Raw genomic sequence first — 21,841 nt, forward strand, 5'->3', positions numbered from 1 at the left:
GTCATTATAAGATTTGGGGCTAGGGTGGAGTTGAGGTGAAATTTACATCAAGCAGTGTTTAAACAGGTTCAAAATAAAGCAGGACTGTATATAAAAACGTCAACATCAGATCTGGATTGTGAAGGCTCCTCTTTCCTTGGAAACTACAAATTTAAGATAAATGTGGAAAGTTGTGTCCAGAAACCCTTAATGGGAAGCTCTGACCTGGGTTGGAAATCAAGAATGCTTCTCTACAAGGCAAGAGTGGGAAGGTTCACTCTTATTGAGAGAACTTCAAACAGCAAAATTTCTTATATATTCTATGGTTTTTGAGACCAAGGTTTCTCAGTGAATAAGAAAGCAGCAGACCTTCGTGGGGGTCGTTATGACATTATGACACATCACCATTTCCTGTTAACTCTGCAGCTGTACATCGGTGTAGTGTGGGGGAAACAAAAACAAAAAACAAAAACTTTGCAGCTGGCTTTATCTGTGTCTGTTATCCCAGCCTGATGAAAAGCAGGACAGATTTTTATTTTCTCAGTGGGAGTTAACACTAACTTCATCATGTCTCAGAATAGTTTTGTTTTTAAAAACATAGGTGTGAACTTGAGCTATTCTTACTTGTTCCAGTATCTCAACTAATACTCTTTTGTGTTTCTATTCATATTTGCTATGGTCATGTTCCTTAAGTTTCTGACTGAATCCACTCATTTATATTTCTTTATATATATTTTTTGAGACCGAGTCTTGCTCTGTCACCCAGTTTGGAGTGCAATGGCTCAATCTCGGCTCACTGCAACCTCCACCTCTCAGGTTCAAACGATTCTTCTGCTTCAGCCTCCTGGGTAGCTGGGATTACAGGCGTCTGCCGCCACACCTGGCTAATTGTTGTGTATTTTTAGGAGAGATGGGGTTTCACCATGTTGCCAAGCTGGTCTCGAACTTCTGACCTCAGGTGATCTGCCCGCCTCGGCCTCCCTAAGTGTTGGAATTACAGGCGTGAGCCACCACGCCTGGCCTATATTTCTTGCTTCCGATTTAAAAATTCTTTTTTCCAACATACCTCATGATTAAGATCCTATTTTTTCTGGTTTCACTTTGGATCAATTGTCAGCAAGTTTGAAAACTCTACTCATAGGCCGGGAGGAGTGGCTCAAGCCTGTAATGCCAGCACTTTGTGAGGCTGAGGTGGGCGGATCACCTGAGGTCAGGAGTTCAAGACCTGGCCAACGTGGTGAAACCCCGTCTCTACTAAAAATACAAAAATTAGCCAGGCATGGTGGCGGGTGCCTGCAATCCCAGCTACTTGGGAGGCTGAGGCAGGAGAACCGCTTGAACTCAGGGAGGCGGAGATTGCAGTGGGCCGAGATCACGCCATTGCACTCCAGCCCGGGCAACGGGAGTCAAACTCCGTCGGGGGGGGGGGGGGGGGGGAGAAAAGAACACTGTACTCATGAAATAAGAATTATTTTCAAAGGAATTAGAATGCAATTATTTTCATGGTCAAAAACAGTTGTGCTTACAGTTTTTAGACTGGATTACAGAGCAGGAAGGAAAACATGGAAAGTGAAAAACCGTATTATTTGCAAACACACATTGCTTCTTCACGGAATCGATCCAAGTCTCTTAAAATTTTGGTTTAGACTGCAGTGTTAACATTTGTTAAGCGTATAAATAGTAAGCAGAGAAAATAGCCGAGGAAAGCACGGATGAGGTGCGGAAAGAACAGAGTTCTAGATCAAGTGCCAACATTAAAATTAGATTTAGGGAAACCACTAAATTCTTTTGACAACTGAACAGGTTTAATATCTTATAGCTGGTAAAAGCTTACTTGAGAGTTCAGTAAAAGCTCACGTGTAACTTTGGAAGTCCCTGGTAGGTTTTCACAAATATGCACGGACAAATGAGACCATCAAATTAATAGTGAACACTTCTACATAACAGGCCCTAAGAACCCAGGCCCTCAACAGGACACACGTGTGAATGCTTGGTCACAACGAGTGACCAGATCAATCAATGTTCCTTCCCAATCATCCTTTGGCCTGGGTTTGGATATGACATACTTCTCTAGGCTGGGGCTAACAAGGCTGTGTGATGAGTGGACAAAATACACGTCACATAACCATAGTAAGAAGGTGAAGACTGGAGCCTTAAAAATCAGCCGGCCCAACTGCCAGAAGACCATTATATTTACGGATAAAGAAAGAGAAACAAAGTATTTGTAACTGTGAGCGGGACTAAGTGCCTGTCACAGTTTTTATCTCCCTCTTGGTGGGGAGACAAAACCACCACCACAAAAGAAAAGCAAAGGAAGGTCTCAGTAACAGTTCGAAGCACCCTAACACTGAGGAACTCTCAGCCTCAACGAGTGAAAACCCCAGAGAATAGACGTACCCCCGCCCCGGACAGACCTACTCCGCACCCAGCGCTGCCACCTGTCTGCCTCTTTCTCCTTCCTAACAGGAACCGAAATCCTCACCTGATCTTGGCAGTGCCGGTGGATAAAATCCCGGACGGTGCACCGAGCCGAGGCACACCGCACCGCCTTGCACCCGAAGCCAGGGCCGCGAATCCACACCAGCGCCACGGCCTCCGCCATGTCACCGACTACCCGAACCTCAAGCCTCTCTGAGACACCAGGCGCCGCAACTCGCCCGGCGCATCTTGATGACGCGAAGCATCTTCCAACGCCCCGCCCCTCACGCTTCCGTTCACCCCTCCCCTCCCCTGGGGCGGGTCAAGTGAGCCGGGCGGCGGGGCGGTGCGGGCTGGGGGAGGGGAACAGGAAAGGCCTGGCGGAGGCAGATAAGGCGGCAGAGCACGGGGCGAGGCGTTACTAGGAGAAGTTGCTAGGGCGGGGCTCGAGGGACCGGCTATAAAAGGCTGGCGCTGGGTTGAGTTTCGAGCTTCCTGGCCGTCAGCGATAAGGCTTTAGCTAAATACCACCTTGTGCTGTAGGCTTTGGCCCTTTTCCTCACATCTGTGTAGTTATTTTTGGGTCGCGGAGAATTGTGGCCCGAGAAGGCTCTGCTCCTTGAGAGTGTGGGGAGAGAAGCTGCAGTCCCGGAAGCGGTTTTAGGGGGCCGCTTCCTTGGCCTGGAGGAGCTCCCCAACCCGAGGGGGCAAGGGAAACGACCCCCAGGAGGCCCCTAAACAGTGGCCGGCGTGGTTTCTCCTCCAGGTTTACAGAGCCTTCTCTTCCCCTCCAGAAACAGCCAACCTCCGGGTTTCTGCCTGCCACGCACGGTTTATTCTTATTTCCGCCTGTTTGTGCTCTGCGTTATCTCCACTTCAGCTCTGTTTTCAAAATATTTCACAGCAAGTGGGCTCTTGTGAAAGGCAGTGACAGGAGTGACGTTTATAGTCATGCTGCTTCAAAAAAACCCTACCATAACTTTTATTCTGCACCATGGAAACACACTCGGACAGATTTGCATAACGTAACCTTAAGGCTCAGGGAATCCGAAAGAGTCCTTTAATATTTAATAGAATGAGATTATGGTATTTCTAAAACCCTGAACAATTCAAAAGCCACCAGTGTGAAGATAGGAAGGTTATTTGGAGATATCTGTGCCTGCTAAACACAAATGCATCGGCCCACAGAATTGCCTTCTCTGCTGTTAAAATGCTTGGCAAATGGAACTCCTAGCTGAGGGGGTAACAACAAAAAATTCAGAAATCGTTTAGCGGTGGCAGTATGTGCGAAAATGGAATTTCAAGGCCTGGGAAGTTAATAGATTCAGTGGTCATTATTTCACACACGAGGGAAAGTTGCGGAGAGAAAGGGCCTCCATGGGGATGCCAGTAGATAAATAAAAATTACAAAAAAAAAATAATAAAGATAGATTGTACTGGCCGGGCGCGGTGGCTCATGCCTGTAATCCAGCACTTTGGGAGACTGAGGCGGGCGGATCTCGAGGTCAGGAGTTCGAAACCAGCCTCACCAACATGGTGAAACCCCATCTCTACTAAAAATACAATAATTAGCCGGGCGTGGGGGTGCGCGCCTGTAATCCCAGCTATTCAGGAGGCTGAGGCAGGAGAATCGCTTGAACCCGGGAGGCAGAGGTTGCAGTGAGCTGAGATCGTGCCATCGCACTCCAGCCTGGGCGACAGAGTCTCCGTTTCAGAAAAAAAAGATATATTGTACCTAGGAAGCAGTATTTCGGAAAGGTGGTGCCATGGCAACCCTGGGGCGTGAAGGTGTCACCAGGTTACATGTAAGCCGTCCAAACTCCAGAAACCTCAATTCCCTCTGCAGTCTGCTCACCAGCTCTCTGTCCTGCAGGTTCCTGAAAAAGTAATCTACAGATCTGAGCCTTAAGCCTCTTCTTTTTTTATTTGTGATTTCTTCCTTCTGGTGATCAAAAATGACTATTTCAAATAAATAAATAATTTTTTTAAATGACTATTTCAAAGGTCTGAGATCCTACAAGTAACTGTATAAAGGTCAGTTTGGGTTTCCAAAACATTTTTTGTGTCGGGATAATGCTTCGTATCTTGTGAGGAATGATTATGATTAGTCTTTTTTTTTTCTTTCTTTCTTTTTTGAGACACTCGCTCTGCCACCAGGGCTGGAGTGTAGTGGCGCAATCATAGCACACGCAGCCTTGAACTCCTGGGCTCAAGTGATCTGCCACAGACTCCAGATGGAATTACAGGTGCATGCCACCACACCTGGCTAATTTTTAAATTTTTTGTAGAGACGAGTTTTTCGCTAAGTTGCCCAGGCTGGTCTTGAACTCTTGGGCTCAAAAAATCCTCCCGCCTCAGCCTCCCAAAGTGCTGGGATTACAGGCGTGACCTGCCGTGCCTGGCATAAGTAGTACTTTCCAGTAAGGAAACTCCACATCATTTATTACTAACATTATATTTAGTCCTCATAAAACATGATGTCTGAATGGAATTTTTCGCTTTTTATCCCTCTGTTGCATTTAAATTCCTATTATTTAAAGAATCCCAAGCATTGAATAGGTATTTGTCATTTAAAATATGAAATAACCATTGATATTAGCTTTTTAAAGACACAAATTTCCAAGTAATATATAATTTGTTGTTAAAACTTCAAAATGAGCCTGTAGTACCATGACATGTACAGAGTAGATATTAAGTAAATATTAGTTGGATACTTGATGGATTACTAAGGTAGAAGTTATTCTCAATGTACATATGATGAAATATATTTTGCATTAATATAACACAATCTATTGTAAGGATGCAGAATTTAACTTGGATTGCTATTAAATTCCTTTAAAGAATGGGGAAATTGAAGCATGTAAAGTTAGGGCTATGGCCAAGAACACAGTGCACATCAGTGAAAAAAAAAAATCTAGAAAGACAGCTATTAGCTGGGGTACTATGGGTGTGTGGTAGCTTCCAGTTGACAGTGCTATGTGGCAGGGCTGATCAGTGATTATGGAAAAGAGCCAACTGCTGCTACCTTTCCCACCTCGTGACGTCAGGTAGGGAAGGCACAGGAAGGCACGTGTGTGGTTGTGACAACTAAATGGTGAGTGGGAGGGGGGCCAGTTCCTCTATTGTCTACATAGTGTGGCCATGCTCCTAGGACTATATTTGGTGTGCTTTCCAGTAAACCACACTGGCTTTGTTCCTGCCTATGTTCTCCAGAAGAATGCTCTGGCCACACATTTGCCTTTTGAGGACTGGTTCTGCTGCCGTGAGAGGGACACTGGGAGGGCATCTTGAGGCAATGTGGAATAATTGTTCACTGCCAGGAAATGACAGCACCAGACAGACAATGTTTGTGTGGCAACCCATGACAGGGGCTCAATCGAGCCAAATGTCATGCTGGTCTGCAAGAACAGGAAGCAGAACTGTATGCTGGCAATTTCCATAAACAGCAGCCACGCTCCTAAACTAGTGAATCTATGTCCATGTGTGACATACAAGTCGCACTTCTGTGTTTTCAGCCATGTTTGTGCGCAGAGAGGAAAGGTGGTTGCTAATACCTTATTTATGACAAAAGACAATGGAACAGGCTGACTCCTTCTGTGCCAGAAATACAAAAATGCCATAAACCCCCAAATTGGCAAGTGTTGCCTTATAGATGGCTCCAGCCCCAGGGACAATGAGGTCAGCTCCTAGGATGGAAAAACAGCATCTGGGTGAGAGCTGTGTAGTCCACAGCGGGTGGTGGATGGTGTGGGAGGTGGAGCCTGAAGCAAGTCCCGAGATGCTGGCTGTCAGGGAAGGCACAGCCCCGCCCTCCTTCCTTATTGGATGGAAGAAAACAGGACAATGGTAAGGTGGAGTTGAGAGGCAGAGAAGGGTTGTGTTCAGCACTGACACTGGATAAGAGCATGAGAGGGCAGAAAAGAACACTAGGGTAGAGGTGCAGAGCAGAGATAAAAAGCTGGCCTCACAGTCAGTGCTGAGTATAGAAGCCCACCTCTTTGTAGTATCAGCAAGACAAAAGGACCGTCCTTCAGAGTGGACTTCCGCCAATAAATTCTATCACTCCCAGTTGCTCTAGATATTACCTTGTTTGCATTATCATGACAACACTAGCTTACAAAGCCCTACTGGTTATCATTACTCTTATCATCACCATCAAACAATGTTGTTTCATTTAAAAAATAAAATTTCTATATTATTCACTGTACTAAAACTATAAAGCAAAACTAGCATAGTGCCTATCTTCCAGAAATTTAGTATCTCAGTAGTAGAATTTTTTTCAACATTGAACTTGATTTCTCTCTGGTCAATAAAAATCCATGATCCTGTTTGAATTCTGTATAGCCAAGCATTTCAAAGAGGGATTTTCTTGCTGGAGAAGTGATAGGCCTTTGGGGGTAGTTTAATTAGTTGACATTGGTGTATGTCTACTCTATTAGGGTTTTCCAGAGAAACAGAACCAATAGGATGAATGGATGGATGAATAGACAGATAGATCAATAAATACATAGATAGATAATAAGGAATTGGCTCACATGATTATGGAGGCTGACAAGTCCCAAGATCTGCAGGGTGAGTCGGCAAGCTGGAGACCCAGGAGAGCTAATGGTGTAGTTCCCACAAGAAGGCCAGCAGACTGGAGAACTAAGAAAGAGTCTGTGTTTTAGTTCAAGTCCTGAAGTCCAAAGGCAGGGAAAAGCTGATGTCTCAGTTCAAAAGGAGTCAGGCAGGAGGAGTTCTCCTTTACTGGGGCAAGTGTCAACCATTTTGTTCTATTCAGGCCTTCAACTGATTGGATGTGGTCCACCCACATTAGGGGAGGCAACCTGCCTTACTCAGTCTACTGATTCAAATGTTAACCTCATCCAAAAACACCCCAAAGGAACACCCAGAATCATGTTTGACCAAACATCTGGGCACATGATGGCCCAAGCAAGTTGACATAAAATTAACCATCATATCCACTAACTGAATATCTTTGATAAATAAATAACCTTTGGCTGGGCACGGTGGCTCACGTCTGTAATCCCAGCACTTTGGGAGGCTGAGGCAGGCAGATCACTTGAGGTCAAGAGTTCGAGCCTGGCCAACATGGTGAAATCCCCTTCTACTAAAAATACAAAAATTAGCCAGGCATGGTGGTGCATGCCTGTAGTCCCAGCTACTCGGGAGGCTGAGGCACGAGAATCGCTTGAACCCGGTGAGCAGAGGTTGCAGTGAGCCGAGATCACACCACTGCATTCCAGCCTGGGCAACAGAGCAAGACTCTGTCTCAAATAAATAACCTTCATTATTTTATTTAAATTTAGCTGTGCAACCGAAGAGGAAATGTTATTTAGCAAATAGAGAGAGACTGACTGAAAGTCAAATGTCTCTTATTCCCTAGATGTTTTGCTGTGTGAACTCAGGAAGCTCATCTGACTATTTTACACATTTGTTTCTGAATGGTTGAAGAGTTACGACTATGACTATTGGTAGAATTTACCTATCTACCACAGGATGTGGCCAGACTTCCAGATTGTGAATCCTTTGAGATTTCTTTTCTTTTCTTTTCTTTTTTTTGTGAGACAGAGTCTAGCTCTGTCACCCAGGCTGGAGTGCAGTGGTGCTATCTCGACTTACTGCAACCTCTGCCTCCCGAGTTCAAGCTATTCTCCTGCCTCAGCCTCCCAAATAGCTGGGATTACAGACATGTGCCACCACACCTGGCTAATTTTTGTATTTTCAGTAAAGATGGGGTTTACCATGTTGGCCAGGCTGGTCTTGAACTCTCAACCTCAGACGATCCACCTGCCTTGGCCTCCCAAAATGCTGAGATTACAGGCGTGAGCCACCGCTCCCAGCCTTCTTTGAGATTTCTAAAATAGAAGGTGTTGTGCCCTGTCAATTAAAAAGTCAGGTGCTGGCCGGGCACAGTGGCTCACACCTGTAATGCCAGCACTTTGGGAGGCCGAGGCAGTTGGATCACTTGAGGTCAGGAGTTCGAGACCAGCCTGGCCAACGTGGTGACCCTATCTCTACTAAAAACACAAAATTAGCTGGGTATGGTAGTGCACGCCTTTAATCCTAGCTACTTGGGAGGCTGAGGCAGGAGAATCGCTTGAACCCAGGAGGTGGAGGTTGCAGTGAGCTGAGATCGCGCCATTGCACTTCAGCCTGGGCAACAAGAGCAAAACTCCATCTCAAAATAACAAAAAATGCCGGGCGCGGTGGCTCGCACCTGTAATCTCAGCACTTTGGGAGGTCGAGATGGGTGGATCAGGAGGTCAAGAGATTGAGACCATCCTGGCCAACATAGTGAAACCCCGTCTCTCCTAAAAATACAAAAATTAGCTGGGCATGGTGGTGCACACCTGTGGTCCCAGCTACTCGGGAGGCTGAGGCAGGAGAATTGCTTGAACTCAGGAGGTGGAGGTTGCATTGAGCCAAGATCATGCCACTCTACTCTAACGTGGTGACACAGCAAGACTCCATCTCAAAAATAAATAAATAAATAAATATTAAAAGTCAGTGGCGGAAGCTGAAGTAGGAGGATCACTTGAGCCCAGGAGTTCAAGTCCAGCCTGAGCAATATAGCAAAACACTGTTTCTGAAAAAAAAATTTTAAAATAAAATAATATAAAAGGTCAGGGGTCATTGGGCAATTGAATTAGGATTCAGCTTTGAATAAGTTTACTGAATTTATTTGAAAAACCCAACATTCTGGTTAACTCACCTATCTGCAATACATTTTTGTTTTTTTGAAACAGGGTCTTGGCCAGGCGTGGTCACTCATGTCTGTAATCCCAGCACGTTGGGAGACCAAGGTGGGTGGATCACTTGAGGTCAGGAGTTCACAACCAGCCTGGACAACTTGGCTAAGTTCCATCTCTACTAAAAATACAAAAATTAGCCGGGCGTGGTGGTGCACATCTGTAGTCCCAGCTACTCGGGAGCCTGAGGCAGGAGAGCCTAAGGCTGAGGTTGCAATGAGCTTAGACGCACTACTGCATTCCAGTGTGGGTGACAGAGCCAGACTCTGTCTCAAAAAAAAAAAAAGAAAGAAAGAAAGAAAAGAAAAGAAACAGAGTCTCACTCTGCCACCCAGGCTGGAGTGGGCAGTGGCCCAATCTTAGCTCACTCAGCCTCAAACTCCTAGCCTCAAGCAAACCTCCTGCCTTAGTCTCCCAAGTAGCCAGGACCACAGGTGTATACTACCACACCCAGCTACCTTTTTTATTTTTAATTTTTTTTTTGGTAGAGACAAGGTCTTGCTTTGTAAATTTTAAAAACATTTTTTGTAGAGGTTTTTTGTAGACGTTGGTCTTGAATTCCTTGCTTCAAGTGATCTTCCCACCTCAGCCTCCCAAAGTGTTGGGATTACAGGCATGAGCCACTGTAGCACCCTGAAAAACATTTTTAAAAAGTAAAAATAGAAATAAGTGCAATGGCTTCTGAACAGTTAATGTCTGTATAATTTTCTTGTAGAATTCTAGGCCCTTCTTGTTTTAAAAAATATTCTAGGCCATGCGTGGTGGCTCATACCTGTAATCTCAGCACTTTGGGAGGCTGAGGTGGGATAATCACTTGAGTCCAGAAGTTCAAGACCAGCCTGGACAATATGGCAAAGCCTTGCCTCTACCAAAAATACAAAAATTAGCTGGGCAAGGTGGCACACGCCTGTAGTCCCAGGTACTCAGGAGGCTGAGGTGGGAGGATCACTTGAGCTTGAGAGGTTGAGGTTGCAGTGAGACAGGATTGCATCACTGCACTCCAACCTTGGTGACAGAGCAAGACCCTGTCTCCAATAAAATAAAATAAAATCAAACAGATTCTAAAATAGATTCTGTTGTGCTCTGCTTAACAGCCTGCAGAAAATTAGTGAGGAGACAGGAAGAGAAGAGAGCAAAATGGGGGCTGCAAGAGGCTGGCATGGGGACAAGAATGAGAAATAAGAGCTGCCTACCAGAGTGATTTTTTTTTTTTTTTTTTTTGAGACTGAGTCTCTCTATGTCACCCAGGCTGGAGTGCAGTGGCACAATCTTGGCTCACTGCAACCTCCACCTCCCAGGTTCAAGTGATTCTCCTGCCTCAGCCTCCTGAGTAGCTGGGATTACAGGCACCCGCCACCACGCCCAGCTAACTTTTGTATTTTTAGTAGAGATGGAGTTTCACCACGTTGGCCAGACTAGTCTTGAACTCCTGACCTCAAGTGACCCGCCTGCCTCAGCCTCCCACAGTGCTAGGATTACAGGAGTGAGCCACCGCCTGTATTTAAAGACAAAAATCAGGCCGGTGTGGTGGCCCACGCCTGTAATCCTAGACCAGGAGTTTGAGACCAGCCTGACCAACATGGCGAAACTCCGTCTCTATTAAAAATACAAAAAACTAGCTGGGTGTGGTGGTGCATGCCCATAGTCCCAGCTACTCCAGAGGCTGAGGTGGGAGGATCGCTTGAGCCTGGGAGGTCAAGGCTGCAGTGAGCCATGATCATGCCACTGCACTCCAGCCTGGGTGACAAAGTGAGGCCCTGTCTCAAAAAGAAAAGAAGAAGAAGAAGAAAAGAAAGGAAAAGGAAAGAAAGAGAGAGAAAGAAAGGAAGGAAGGAAGGAAGAAAAAAAAAATCAACACAGAGAAGGAACTCCAAATCACCACCATTGGGGAAAAGATTGTATTGGGTCAAACAATGTGACACACGACAATAGGCCCTAAAGGGATTTTCCATATCCCGAGTCTAATGCAAAGGCTCAGTTATGTTCAGTGTTTTCTAGTTATGATGGCAAGGCAGCACAAAACACATTTTAGAAAAAGTCGGCTGGGCATAGTGGCTCATGCCTGTAATCCCAGTACTTTGGGAGGCCGAGGTGGGTGGATCACCTGAGGTCAGGAGTTCAAGACCAGCCTGGCCAACATGGTGAAACCCCGTCTCAACTAAAAATACAAAAATTAGCCGGGCGTGGTGGCGTGCCTGTAATCCCAGCTACTCGGGGGGCCGAGGCAGGAGAATTGCTTGAACCCGGGAGGCAGAGGTCGCAGTGAGCCGAGATCGCGCCATCGCACTCCAGCCTGGGGGACAAGAGCGAGACTTTGTCTCAAAATAAAAAAAAAAAAAGAAGAAGAAGAAAAAGTTCTCCAAAAAGGGAAGAATTTTGAATATTCGTGAATTTATGGGTTAAACCCTAATAATCAGGGAACCTCAGCTATCCAGAACAGCAGGTTTTCTAAAAGTTCCAGACAATGAAGGTCTTAGCTATTTAGGCACTCCTCCAAATAATTTTTATTTTTATTTTATTTGTTTATTTGAGATGGAGTCTCGCTCTGTCATCCAGGCTGGAGTGCAATGGCCTGATCTCAGCTCACTGCAACCTCTGTCTCGTGCGTTCATGTGATTCTCCTGCCTCAGCCTCCCCAGTAGCTGGGATTACAGGTGCGCACCACCACGCCCTGCTAATTTTTTGTATTTTTAGTAGATTCAGGGTTTCACCATGTTGGCCAGGCTGATCTCAAACTCCTGAACTCAAGTGATCCACCCACCTCAGCCTCTCAAAGTGCTGGAATTACAGGCGTGAGCCACTGCGCCCAGCCGATAATTTTTATATTCTAATGTATTTCAGACAGAGGGTAAGACAAGCTGCTTTATGTACAAAAAACAATTTCCTCCTTGTTAGTGTAATGTGACATTTAATTAAATACCTCACTTTTCTTTTTAATTACCTGTAGCCTTTGAATACAAACAACCTACGTCATTCTGAATAAGAAGGTAAGGATAGGAACAATACAAAAATTCTCTCATTTTCCATAAATTAGTAGAGGGTTTTCCTTAGAATATTTACCAGAAATCTAGAATCCATGTATTTGGGCTGTGTAAAGGATTCATAAAGAACATGAAATGCATAGTCACTGTCGCAGTCCTCTGGACATTGATAGAAGGAAAGGAATAATGTGCATTATGTGCTGCTGTTAGGAGATGAAACAAATTTATATACAGGCTCCAGATTCTATGAAGGTTAAATCAGAGCGGCATCTCCCAAACTGCACTCCAGAAAACCCTAGACCACAATGCGCTGTTATAAAAGAATTCCATTTTCAGATACATTTGAGAACACTCCTGTCTTAGTCTGACTTGGGCTGCTATAACAAAATACCATACCAGGCCAGGAGCAATGGCTAACGCCTGTAATCCCAGAAATGTGGGAGGCCGAGGTAGGAGGATCACTTGAGGTCAGGAGTTCGAGACCATCCTGGCCAACATGGTGAAACCCTGTCTCTACTAAAAATACAAAAATTAGCAGGGTGTGATGGCGCCTGCCTGTAATCCCAGCTACTTGGGAGGCTGAGGCAGGAGAATCACTGGAACCCAGGAAGTGGAGGTTGCAGTGAGCCGAGATCGTGTCACTGCACTCCAGCCTGGGCGACAGAGCGAGACTGTCTCAGAAAAGAAAAGAAAGAAAGAAAGAAAGAAAAACATACCAGGTAACTTACACAACAGATATTTATTTCTCATAGTTCTAGAGGCTGGGAAGTCCCACGATCTAGGTGCTGGCAGATTCAGCTCTTGGTGAGGGCCCTCTTCCGGCTTATAGACAGATGCCTTTTCGCTGGCATGTCCAGATGGGAGAGAGAGAGAGAGAGAGCAAGATGCAGTCTCTTCCTCTTCTGATAAGGGCACTAATCTCATCATGAGAGCTACATCCTAACCTCTCTAACCCTAATTACCTCCCAGAGGCTGCCTCTCCTAGTACTGTCGCACTGGGGGTTAGGGCTTCAATATGTGAATTTGAACCAAGCATGGTGGCTTGAGCCTGTAATCCCAGGAAGCTAAGGCAGGAGGATTGCTTGAGGCCAGGAGTTTGAGGCTGCAGTGAGTTATGATGGTGCCATTGCACTCCAGCCTGGACAATAGAGTGAGACCCCATCTCTTAAAAAAAAATTGAATTTGGCAGAGACACAAACATTCATTCTGTAACAACTCCCATACCATATGCCCTCTTTTAGAGATTCACAAAATTTATTAACATAGTAAAAGCCCTGAGAAATTTTATTTTGTTTGTTTATTCCAGTATTTTGCAAACTTAATTGACTATGGAACTTCTTTTCAAGTCACACCTAATAGTATGCCCTAAGATTGGTATTCAAAGAAGTCTGAGATTGAAGTAAGGAACTATAAGTTAACTAAAGAGTTTCTACACAAAAAACCAGAGATGCAGATTACAGAGGCACTGCCTTCGATTCCTCAGGATATTATAGAGCTCAGTTCTTTTCTTTTTTTTTTTTTTTTTGAGATGGAGTCTCACTCTGTCACCAGTCTAGGGTACAATGGCGAGATCTCAGCTCACAGCAACCTCTGCCTCCCGGGTTCAAGCGACTCTCCTGCCTCAGCCTCCCAACTAGCTGGGATTACAGGCACCTGCCATCGTACCCAGCTAATTTTTGTATTTTTGTAGAGACGGGGTTTCACCATGTTGGCCAGGCTGGTCTTGAACTCCTGACCCCAGGTGATCCTCCCACCTCGGCCTCACCAAAGTGCTGGGATATCAGGCATGAGCCACCATGCCCGGCCAGAGCTCATTTCATTTTAATTCATAAACACCAACACTCTTTTTTCTCCACACACCATCAAAATCCACTTTACTGTATCTTTTTTTCTAGTTGTTAAGACTGACGTGATGAGCTAAGTCTCCCCACCTTCTTCCACTTGGAGGATAAGGTAATTACTGAACACAGCTACCCTATGTGTCCTCTTTATGCTCACGTGCAGAGCCAATAACCACAAAGGAATTCACTGTGTAAAGATGAAACTCTGTATCATCACAGCTCACTCTAAAGATTTAGAGACCTGCAGTATGAGTGGCTTGTTCAATTCAATTTAACAACCATTTATTTCTTACCTCCTAAGTGCAGGAAAAGAGGGATGAGAGGGAGGGAACTTGACAGAGAGATACCAGGATAAAAAAGGTAAGGGCCTACTCTCCAGATGTTCTAAAACCATAATAAATAAAAAATCATTCTTGAAATGTCTCAGACCAGTAAATGCTATAACAGACCCACAGGCACACACAAGCTACATCCCAAAGGCACTTAGGGGAGACAGAGAGACAAAGAATTGGGGTTTTGAATGGGTATGCATTGGATAGGCTGATCAGGTTAAAAAATAAAAGCATTGATGACAAACACACAGATGCACTTAATAGAAAGGCACTGAGGAGGAGCACGGGGTTCATTCAAGGAATGGAAAGAAGTTATTGCAAGAGCATACATAGCAGGGGAAAGGGTGAAAGCATGGAGGATAATGGCTGAAGAGGCAGACTGGGCTTTTAACACCTGACTGAGACATCTGGACCTCACTCTGTAAGGAAGGAGAGACCACAGCGGGTTTTGAACAGAAAGGAGACATGGTCAGATCCATGCTTTAGAAAAATAACCCTAGGGGCCAGGCGTGGTGGCTCACGTCTGTAATCCTAGCACTTGGGGAGGCAGAGGCAGGCAGATTACTTGGCTCACGTCTGTAATCCTAGCACTTTGGGAGGCAAAGGCGGGCAGATTACTTGAGGTCAGGAGTTCAAGACCAGCCTGACCAACATGGTGAAACCCCATCTCTACAAAAATACAAAAATTAGCTGGGCATGGTTGTACGTGTCTGTAATCCCAGCTACTCGGGAGGCTGAGGCAGGAGAATCACTTGAACCTGGGAGGTGGAGGTTGCAGGGAGCCAAGATCACACCATTGCGCTCCAGCCTAGGTGAGAAGATTGAAACTCTGTCTCAAAAAAATAAAAAAGAAAAGAAAAAGAACCCTGGATAGAGATTGAAGGCATAAATAACAACAATACTAGTCACCATTTATTGAGTAGCCATCTCTGTTTTACAAGTGTAGAAACAGACTCAGAAAGGTGAAGTGACTTAACCTAGGTCACACAGCCATAAGGTATCAGAACCAAGATTTCAACTCGGGTCTGAGTGATTCCACAGCATAAAGACCAGTCAGGCTTCTGCCAAGGTCCAGAGGGGATGAAGGCCTGCAGACAAGGGCACCAAACGAAGGAAAATGGGGGAGACCCTGAGGAAGCAGAATTGACTAAATGGCTCCCTCTTTACTCATGGGAATCTGGTGTCCTCAAAGACAAAGCACAGGCTGGGCGCGGTGGCTCACGCCTATAATCCCAGCACTTTGGGAGGCCGAGGTGGGTGGATCACGAGGTCAGGAGATCGAGACCATCCTGGCTAACACGGTGAAGCCCCGTCTCTACTAAAAATACAAAAAAATTAGCCGGGCGTGGTGGCAGGCACCTGTAGTCCCAGCTACCCAGGAGGCTGAGGCAGGAGAATGGCGTGAACCCGGAAGGCGGAGTTTGCAATGAGCCGAGATCGCGCCATTGCACTCCAGCCTGGGCGACAGCCGTCTCAAAAAAAAAAAAAAGACAAAGCACAGTCCAGAAGGTAGAAGATCAGGGAGGAGGAAAAAAGAGACATTTGATCAATCTCCTTGAGTGTCTTCTTCCTGCCAGAAACCTTCATGATCACTCACTACTGAGTGTCGAGTGGGAAGGCTTGGGTGGGAATATTTACAGTGTGTCTTCATCTTCAATGTACTCCTAGCCAGGTTCTTTTTCTTTGCCTTTCCCTTTCTATAGCTGGGTTCCATGTACAGCCCGTCAATGTCTATGTCATGAATTTATAATGATATTCTGTATTATCTGCATAAATCTGGAAAATGCCTATGTGATTGTATCACAGATCCCACCGAAATAGAAAAGTCCAATGAGAAGGGCTGGATGCTGTTAGGATATTAGTGGAACACAGATGCAGATGAAGATATTAGGCCTCCGCCTGCCATTCTGAGTTACGTTCCTTTGTGTGATTCTTGCAATTTTGGATATATACCTTGTTTGTGCATCAAAATTATTGTTTGCTGTCGATGAGGCAAGAGGGACTATGCTATAATTCTGACACTGTCTAGGATTTATTTTAGAGTAAGAGTGCCTTCTTACAAATATCATTACCTTTTCTTTGAAAGTTCAATATCCACAAGATATAAGACATAAAGATGGGATTTCTCCATCAAATATTCCAGTTCTACTGGCTTATTTTTCACAATCTGGATACATATTTATGTTTCACATGTCTTAAACTTAAAAACCAGCTTTGGCTGGGCATGGTAGCTCGTGCCTATAATCCTACCACTTTGGGAGGCTGAGGCTGGAAGATCACTTGAGGCCAGGAGTTCTAAATCAGCCTGGGCATAGAGCAAGACCCCATGTCTACAAAAAATTACAAAATTAGCCAGGCATCGTGGCATGCATCTGTGGTCCCAGCTACTTGGGAGGCTAAGGTGGGAGGATTCCTTGAGCCCCAGAGTTTGAGGCTACAGTGAGTTATGATCACACCACTGTATTCCAACTCTGGTGACAGAAAAAGACCCTGTCCTAACCCCCCAAAAAAACACCCTCTTCCACCATGTGCCCTTTGTCTCTTCCACTGTCAATCCGCCCCTCCCAGCCAGGTTCTGCAGAGATTTCTCTGGGCTTGCCCTGCCCCTTTCCTTGCCCTGGCTCTGCAGCATGCCATGGTGGGCCTCTTAGCTCTCTGGCTCTGCCATCTGGATGTCCCATATGTATCTCAAGATTAATTATCTTCCCCGTAAACTTGCTTTAGCTTTTGTATTCCGTAATTCAGTGAGTGGTACCACCATCTATCCACCTGGGCGTCTAAAACAGAGTCATCCTAGATCCCATGCTTTGTCATCTCCCAAATCTAGTCAACATCCAATTGCTTCACTTCTCTCCGTGCCCTTCCTCTCCCAGTGCTAACTCTGTGTTTCAGCCACCATGGGCTCCAGTCTGGGTGAACTTCCTACCACCATCCTCAAACCCTTCCGCCCGCACTGCACACTGCAGCCATAGTGATCTCCCTGAAACCAAATATAATTATGTCACTCCTGGTTGGGCACGGTGGCTCACGCCTGTAATCCCAACACTTTGGGAAGCTGAGGTGGATGGATCACCTGAGGTCAGGAGTTCGAGACCAGCCTGGCCAACATGGTGAAAGCCTGTCTCTACTAAAAGTACAAAATTAGCTGGGCACGATGGCACATGCCAGTAATCCCAGCTACTTGGGAGGCTGAGGCAGGAGGATTGTTTGAACCTGGGAGGTGGAGGTTGCAGTGAGCCGAGATTGCACCACTGCACCCCTGCCTGGGCAACAAGAGCGAAACTGTCTCAATAATAATAATAATAATGCCACTCCTGTGTTTGAAACTCTTCAGTGGCACCCTCTAGCTTCTGAAGAAAGTTCAAACACCCAAACTGGCCTCTGCCTCATGCTGTGCCTTGGTTCTCAAGCAGTCTCCCCAGTGGGACCCTGTGCTTCAGCCATGCTGACTACCTGTGCTTCTCTGTGTTCAGCTGCTTATTCACACCTTCATGTCCTTGCTCAAATTGGACCTTTCAAGCTTCTCCTATCCCTGCCTTTCCCCAATCTTCCCCACTCTCCCTGCTATCACCGCCCATTCCTTCCTGTGTGCTCTGCTGGGAGCTTATAGAACTCTAATATAGTGCCAAGCACACTGGCCCTAGCATCTCCTTGTCTTCCTTTAGAACAGAGACTGCATCTTATGTTTCCTTTTTTTTCTTTTCTTTTCTTTTTCTGAGACAGTTTCTCTCTTGTCTCCCAGGCTGGAGTGCAATGGCACAATGTCAGTTCACTGCACCCTCTGCCTCCTAGATTCAAGTGATTCTCCTGCCTCAGTCTCCCCAGTAGCTAGGATTACAGGCACGCACCACCACGCCTGGCTAATTTTTGTATTTTTAGTAGAGACGGGGTTTCATCATGTTGGCCAGGCTGGTCTCGAACTCCTGACCTCAATGATCCACCCACCTCAGCCTCCCAGAGTGCTGGGAGTAATCACGGTGACTGAGCCACCGTGCCTGGCTGCATCTCATGTTTCTATTTCTAGCTTCTAGCACAGTGTCTAAGAGAGAGTTGATGCTCAAATAAATATTTGAGGAAGGAATATTAATTAATTTCCAGTAGCTTCTTTATTGTTGGTAACTTCAAATTTTTATCTTTGGGTGAGGATAATGTCCCACTTATGTTTTAATTCAGCATATTTTGACCTTTCTCTCCCATTATGGTTTCCAGCTAGTAAAGGCTCTGATGTTTCTATGCTAAGTGGGGTGAAAGAGGAAGCAGAAAGCAAGAAGGGAACATTTGGTTAAGATGAACCAGGTCAAGGGAAGAGGGTGATTTGGCACCAATAATGTTACTGCAGTTTGGGGGAAAGAATGATTCCCTTTAAGACTATGAAACCCAGACAACATGGTGAAAACCCATCTCTGCAAAAGATACAAAAATTCGCCGAGGCCCGGCGCGGTGGCTCACGCCTGTAATCCCAGCACTTTGGGAGGCTGAGGCGGGCAGATCACGAGGTCAGGAGTTTGAGACCAGCCTGGCCAACATGATGAAACCCCATCTCTACTAAAGGTACAAAAAATTGGCCAGGCATGGTGGCTTGGCCTGTAATCCCAACTACTCGGGAGGCTGAGGCAGGAGAATCGCTTGAATCCAGGAGGCAGAGGTTGCAGTGAGCTGATATCATGCCATTGCACTCCAGCCTGAGTGACAGGGCGAGACTCCATCTCAAAAAAAAAAAAAAAAAAAATTAGCTGAGTGTGATGGTGCATACCTGTAGTCCCAGCTACTCGGGAGGCTAAGGTGGGAGGATCACCTGAGCCTGGGAGATCAGGAGATCGAGGTTGCAGTGAACCAAGATCATGCCATTGCACTCCAGCATGGGCAACAGAATGAGACTCTGTCTCAAAAAAAAAAAAAAAAAAAGACTATGGAGTCAACTACAATTGTATTTATTTATTTATTATTATTTTTTGAGATGGTGTCTTGCTCTGTTGCCCGGGCTGGAGTACAGTGGCACAGTCTTGCCTCACTGCAGCCTCTGCCTCCCAGGTTCAAGTGACTCTCCTGACTTGGCCTCCCAAAGTGCTGGGATTACAGACATGTGCCACCACGCCCAGCCTGCAATTGTATTTATATTCAAATCTAATCTCAAATTATAAAAAGTTTATTACTGGGGAGTGGTTAAGAGTAGCAGAATAATCTTTATTCTTGGAAATTTTTTTGCAGAAAAATCTATGTGTGAAAAGTGTTCTTACATTTAATATAGTCAAATTTATCAGTCTTTCCTTTTCAGTTAAATACTGTTTAGGTATTATTTAAGAAGTCTTTTCCAACTTCAAAGTCTGAAAGATTCACCTATATGTTCTTTCTTTTCTTTTCTTTTCTTTTTTTTTTTGGAGATGGAGTTTCACCCTTGTTGCCCAGGCTGGAGTGCAATGGCACAATCTTGTCTCACTGCAGCCTCTGCCTCCCAGGTTCAAGTGATTCTCCTGCCTCAGCCTCCCAAAGTGCTGGGATTACAGGCATGAGCCACAACACCTGGCCCTCCCACTGGTTTTATATGCCACCTATGGCATATGCCAAAGTTCCACACCATTCCATTCTATTCCATTGGTCAATTTGTCTCTCCCCAGGCCAGTACTGCATTGCTTTAATTATTATATTTCATAATGGGTTTTGTTATCAATAGGTTAAGTTGCTCCTTACTGATCTTTTTCCAGACAGGAACATCTTGTCTCCTGTTTACAGTAACAAAAACCCCAAAACAATCCAAATGCCCATCAAGAGGAGAGACGATGAGTAAGTTGTGTTTTATTCCTACAATGGAATGTGATTCAGCAGTTAAAACAAATGAACTATTCTTTCAGTGGGCTCTGAAAAAAAAAAAAAAACAAACAAAAAACAAATGAACTACAGCTACAGATAACAATATGGTTGAATCTTAGCAATATAATATTAAGTGAGGCGATGGCCCTTTCCTCAAGAACTCCCAGTTGAATTTGTGTCCAGGAGAGAGATAAATAGGAAAAAGTCACCCACACGTAATAAACACGCATTTCTGTGAAAAGTCTTCATACTATGCCTTTCTCTGAAAGGGCTCAGAGCCCTGTGGGTGCCCCCTGCCTTGCCATTAATTCTGATAACAGCCCATGGAAGGTTATTGAGGATGTTTGTCCTTGCTTTGTGAGGCCCTGGCCCTCAGCTCTCTGACCATATGTGGACCAGGTGTTTCCCGAGTTGGGGAGCTCCCCAGCAGGACCAGGCAGGACTCGAGTGCGCGAGCTGATTTCCTCCCTGTCAGGTGGTGGCCAAGCCATCAAATCCCTTACCTCAGCTTGCCAGCCTGCTTCTGAATTGTATGGGAAGCACCTTGCCTGGTGACCTCCAGGGCTCAGAGGCCTGGTACTGGCAGGAGCACCTTTCTCTGAGCAGAATCTTGGCTCCATTGTGAGATCAAAGACAGGTAGAGAGAGAATGTTCAACTATGACATCGTCAACCCGCTTTTGATGGAGGGGGTAAAATGAGGTCATTTCTGTTTTTCACATGCAAAAAGCAGGTTGCAAAGACAGGATAAAAATGGCTACTTACACACATATTTAATATTAAGCACACTCAAGGTAGACAATAAAGCATCTCCCCACAACTTTCTCCCTTGATAAATACGTTTTTCCTATAGACCGGTGATTCTCAAACTAGTACCACACAGAGGAGTTGTTAAAACCGATTGCTGGGCCCCATTCCCAGAGCCTCTGATTCTGTAAGTCTGGAGAGAGGCCTGAGAATCTGCATTTATAACAAGCTCTCAGGTGATGCTGTCGTTGCCAGATAGTCGGGGACCACACTTAGAGAATATGTTACAGATTATGAGCAATAGAGTTGTGACAAAACTTTTGATCCCATGCCTTAGGACATTCTAAAGGAAGGCATTAGAAAATCTGGAGTTCAACTGTATGGTCTCTAAGGTCTCTTCCAGAATCAGATTCTATTGTGAGGGCACAGTCAGCAATTTACTGAGGAATTTGTATCCCAAAGTCAATAAGCCAGTTGTGTACACCTCAGGAAACATTTTCCTGCAAAAATATGGTTACAGGTAGTGGTTGAAGGTCCCAGTCCAAATCACAAAAAGCCATTTAGCCCATGGTTTACATGAATTTATAGTATTGTTTCAACTATGACTTACTAAAGATTCTCTTTTCCCTCTGGTTCGTTGCATCTCTTCTTCCAGCTTAAGGGGCTGCTAACAGCTGAGCCTCAGTAGAAGCCACTGTATGTGCTAGGGAGGGGCCTGGGGAGGAGGCATCATCAAGTTATTCAGATATATTTGCCCAAGATACATCATTCAGATATATTTGCTGGGCATGGTGGCTCATGCCTGTAATCCCAGCATTTCGGGAGGCTGAGGCAGGTAGATCACTTGAGGTCAGGAGTTTGAGACCAGCCTGGCCAACGTGGAGAAACTCCATCTCTACTAAAAATACAAATATTAGGGCCAGGTGTGGTGGCTCACACCTGTAATCCCAGCACTTTGGGAGGCCGAGACAGGTGGATCACCTGA

At 45.4% G+C, this 21,841-nt stretch overlaps 1 protein-coding gene across 4 annotated transcripts in view; it reads right to left on the reverse strand.

Annotated features, from left to right (window-relative positions):
* The window catches only part of SDE2 (SDE2 telomere maintenance homolog), a 34,705-nt gene extending 13,967 nt beyond the window's left edge, over positions 1-20,738 (reverse strand). Inside the window, exons 1-2 of one of the 4 annotated variants that reach the window (XM_019031212.3) lie at positions 20,615-20,712; positions 6,933-7,041 (exon numbers count right to left, since the gene is read on the reverse strand). Coding sequence is in view for 3 of the 4 variants with exons in the window: in XM_004028484.5 (XP_004028533.1) it covers positions 2,462-2,581 (120 nt within the window). In the remaining variant the exon portion in view is untranslated. Of the gene's footprint in view, positions 1-2,461; positions 2,661-6,932; positions 7,042-20,614 lie in introns of those variants that run through there. The other 3 variants (XM_055371882.2, XM_004028484.5, XM_019031201.4) reach the window with 3 other exon arrangements.
* Positions 20,739-21,841: the final 1,103 nt, after the last annotated feature.

This window comes from Gorilla gorilla, chromosome 1 (assembly GCF_029281585.2).
Source record: "Gorilla gorilla gorilla isolate KB3781 chromosome 1, NHGRI_mGorGor1-v2.1_pri, whole genome shotgun sequence".
In the NCBI taxonomy this organism is placed as follows: domain Eukaryota; kingdom Metazoa; phylum Chordata; class Mammalia; order Primates; family Hominidae; genus Gorilla; species Gorilla gorilla.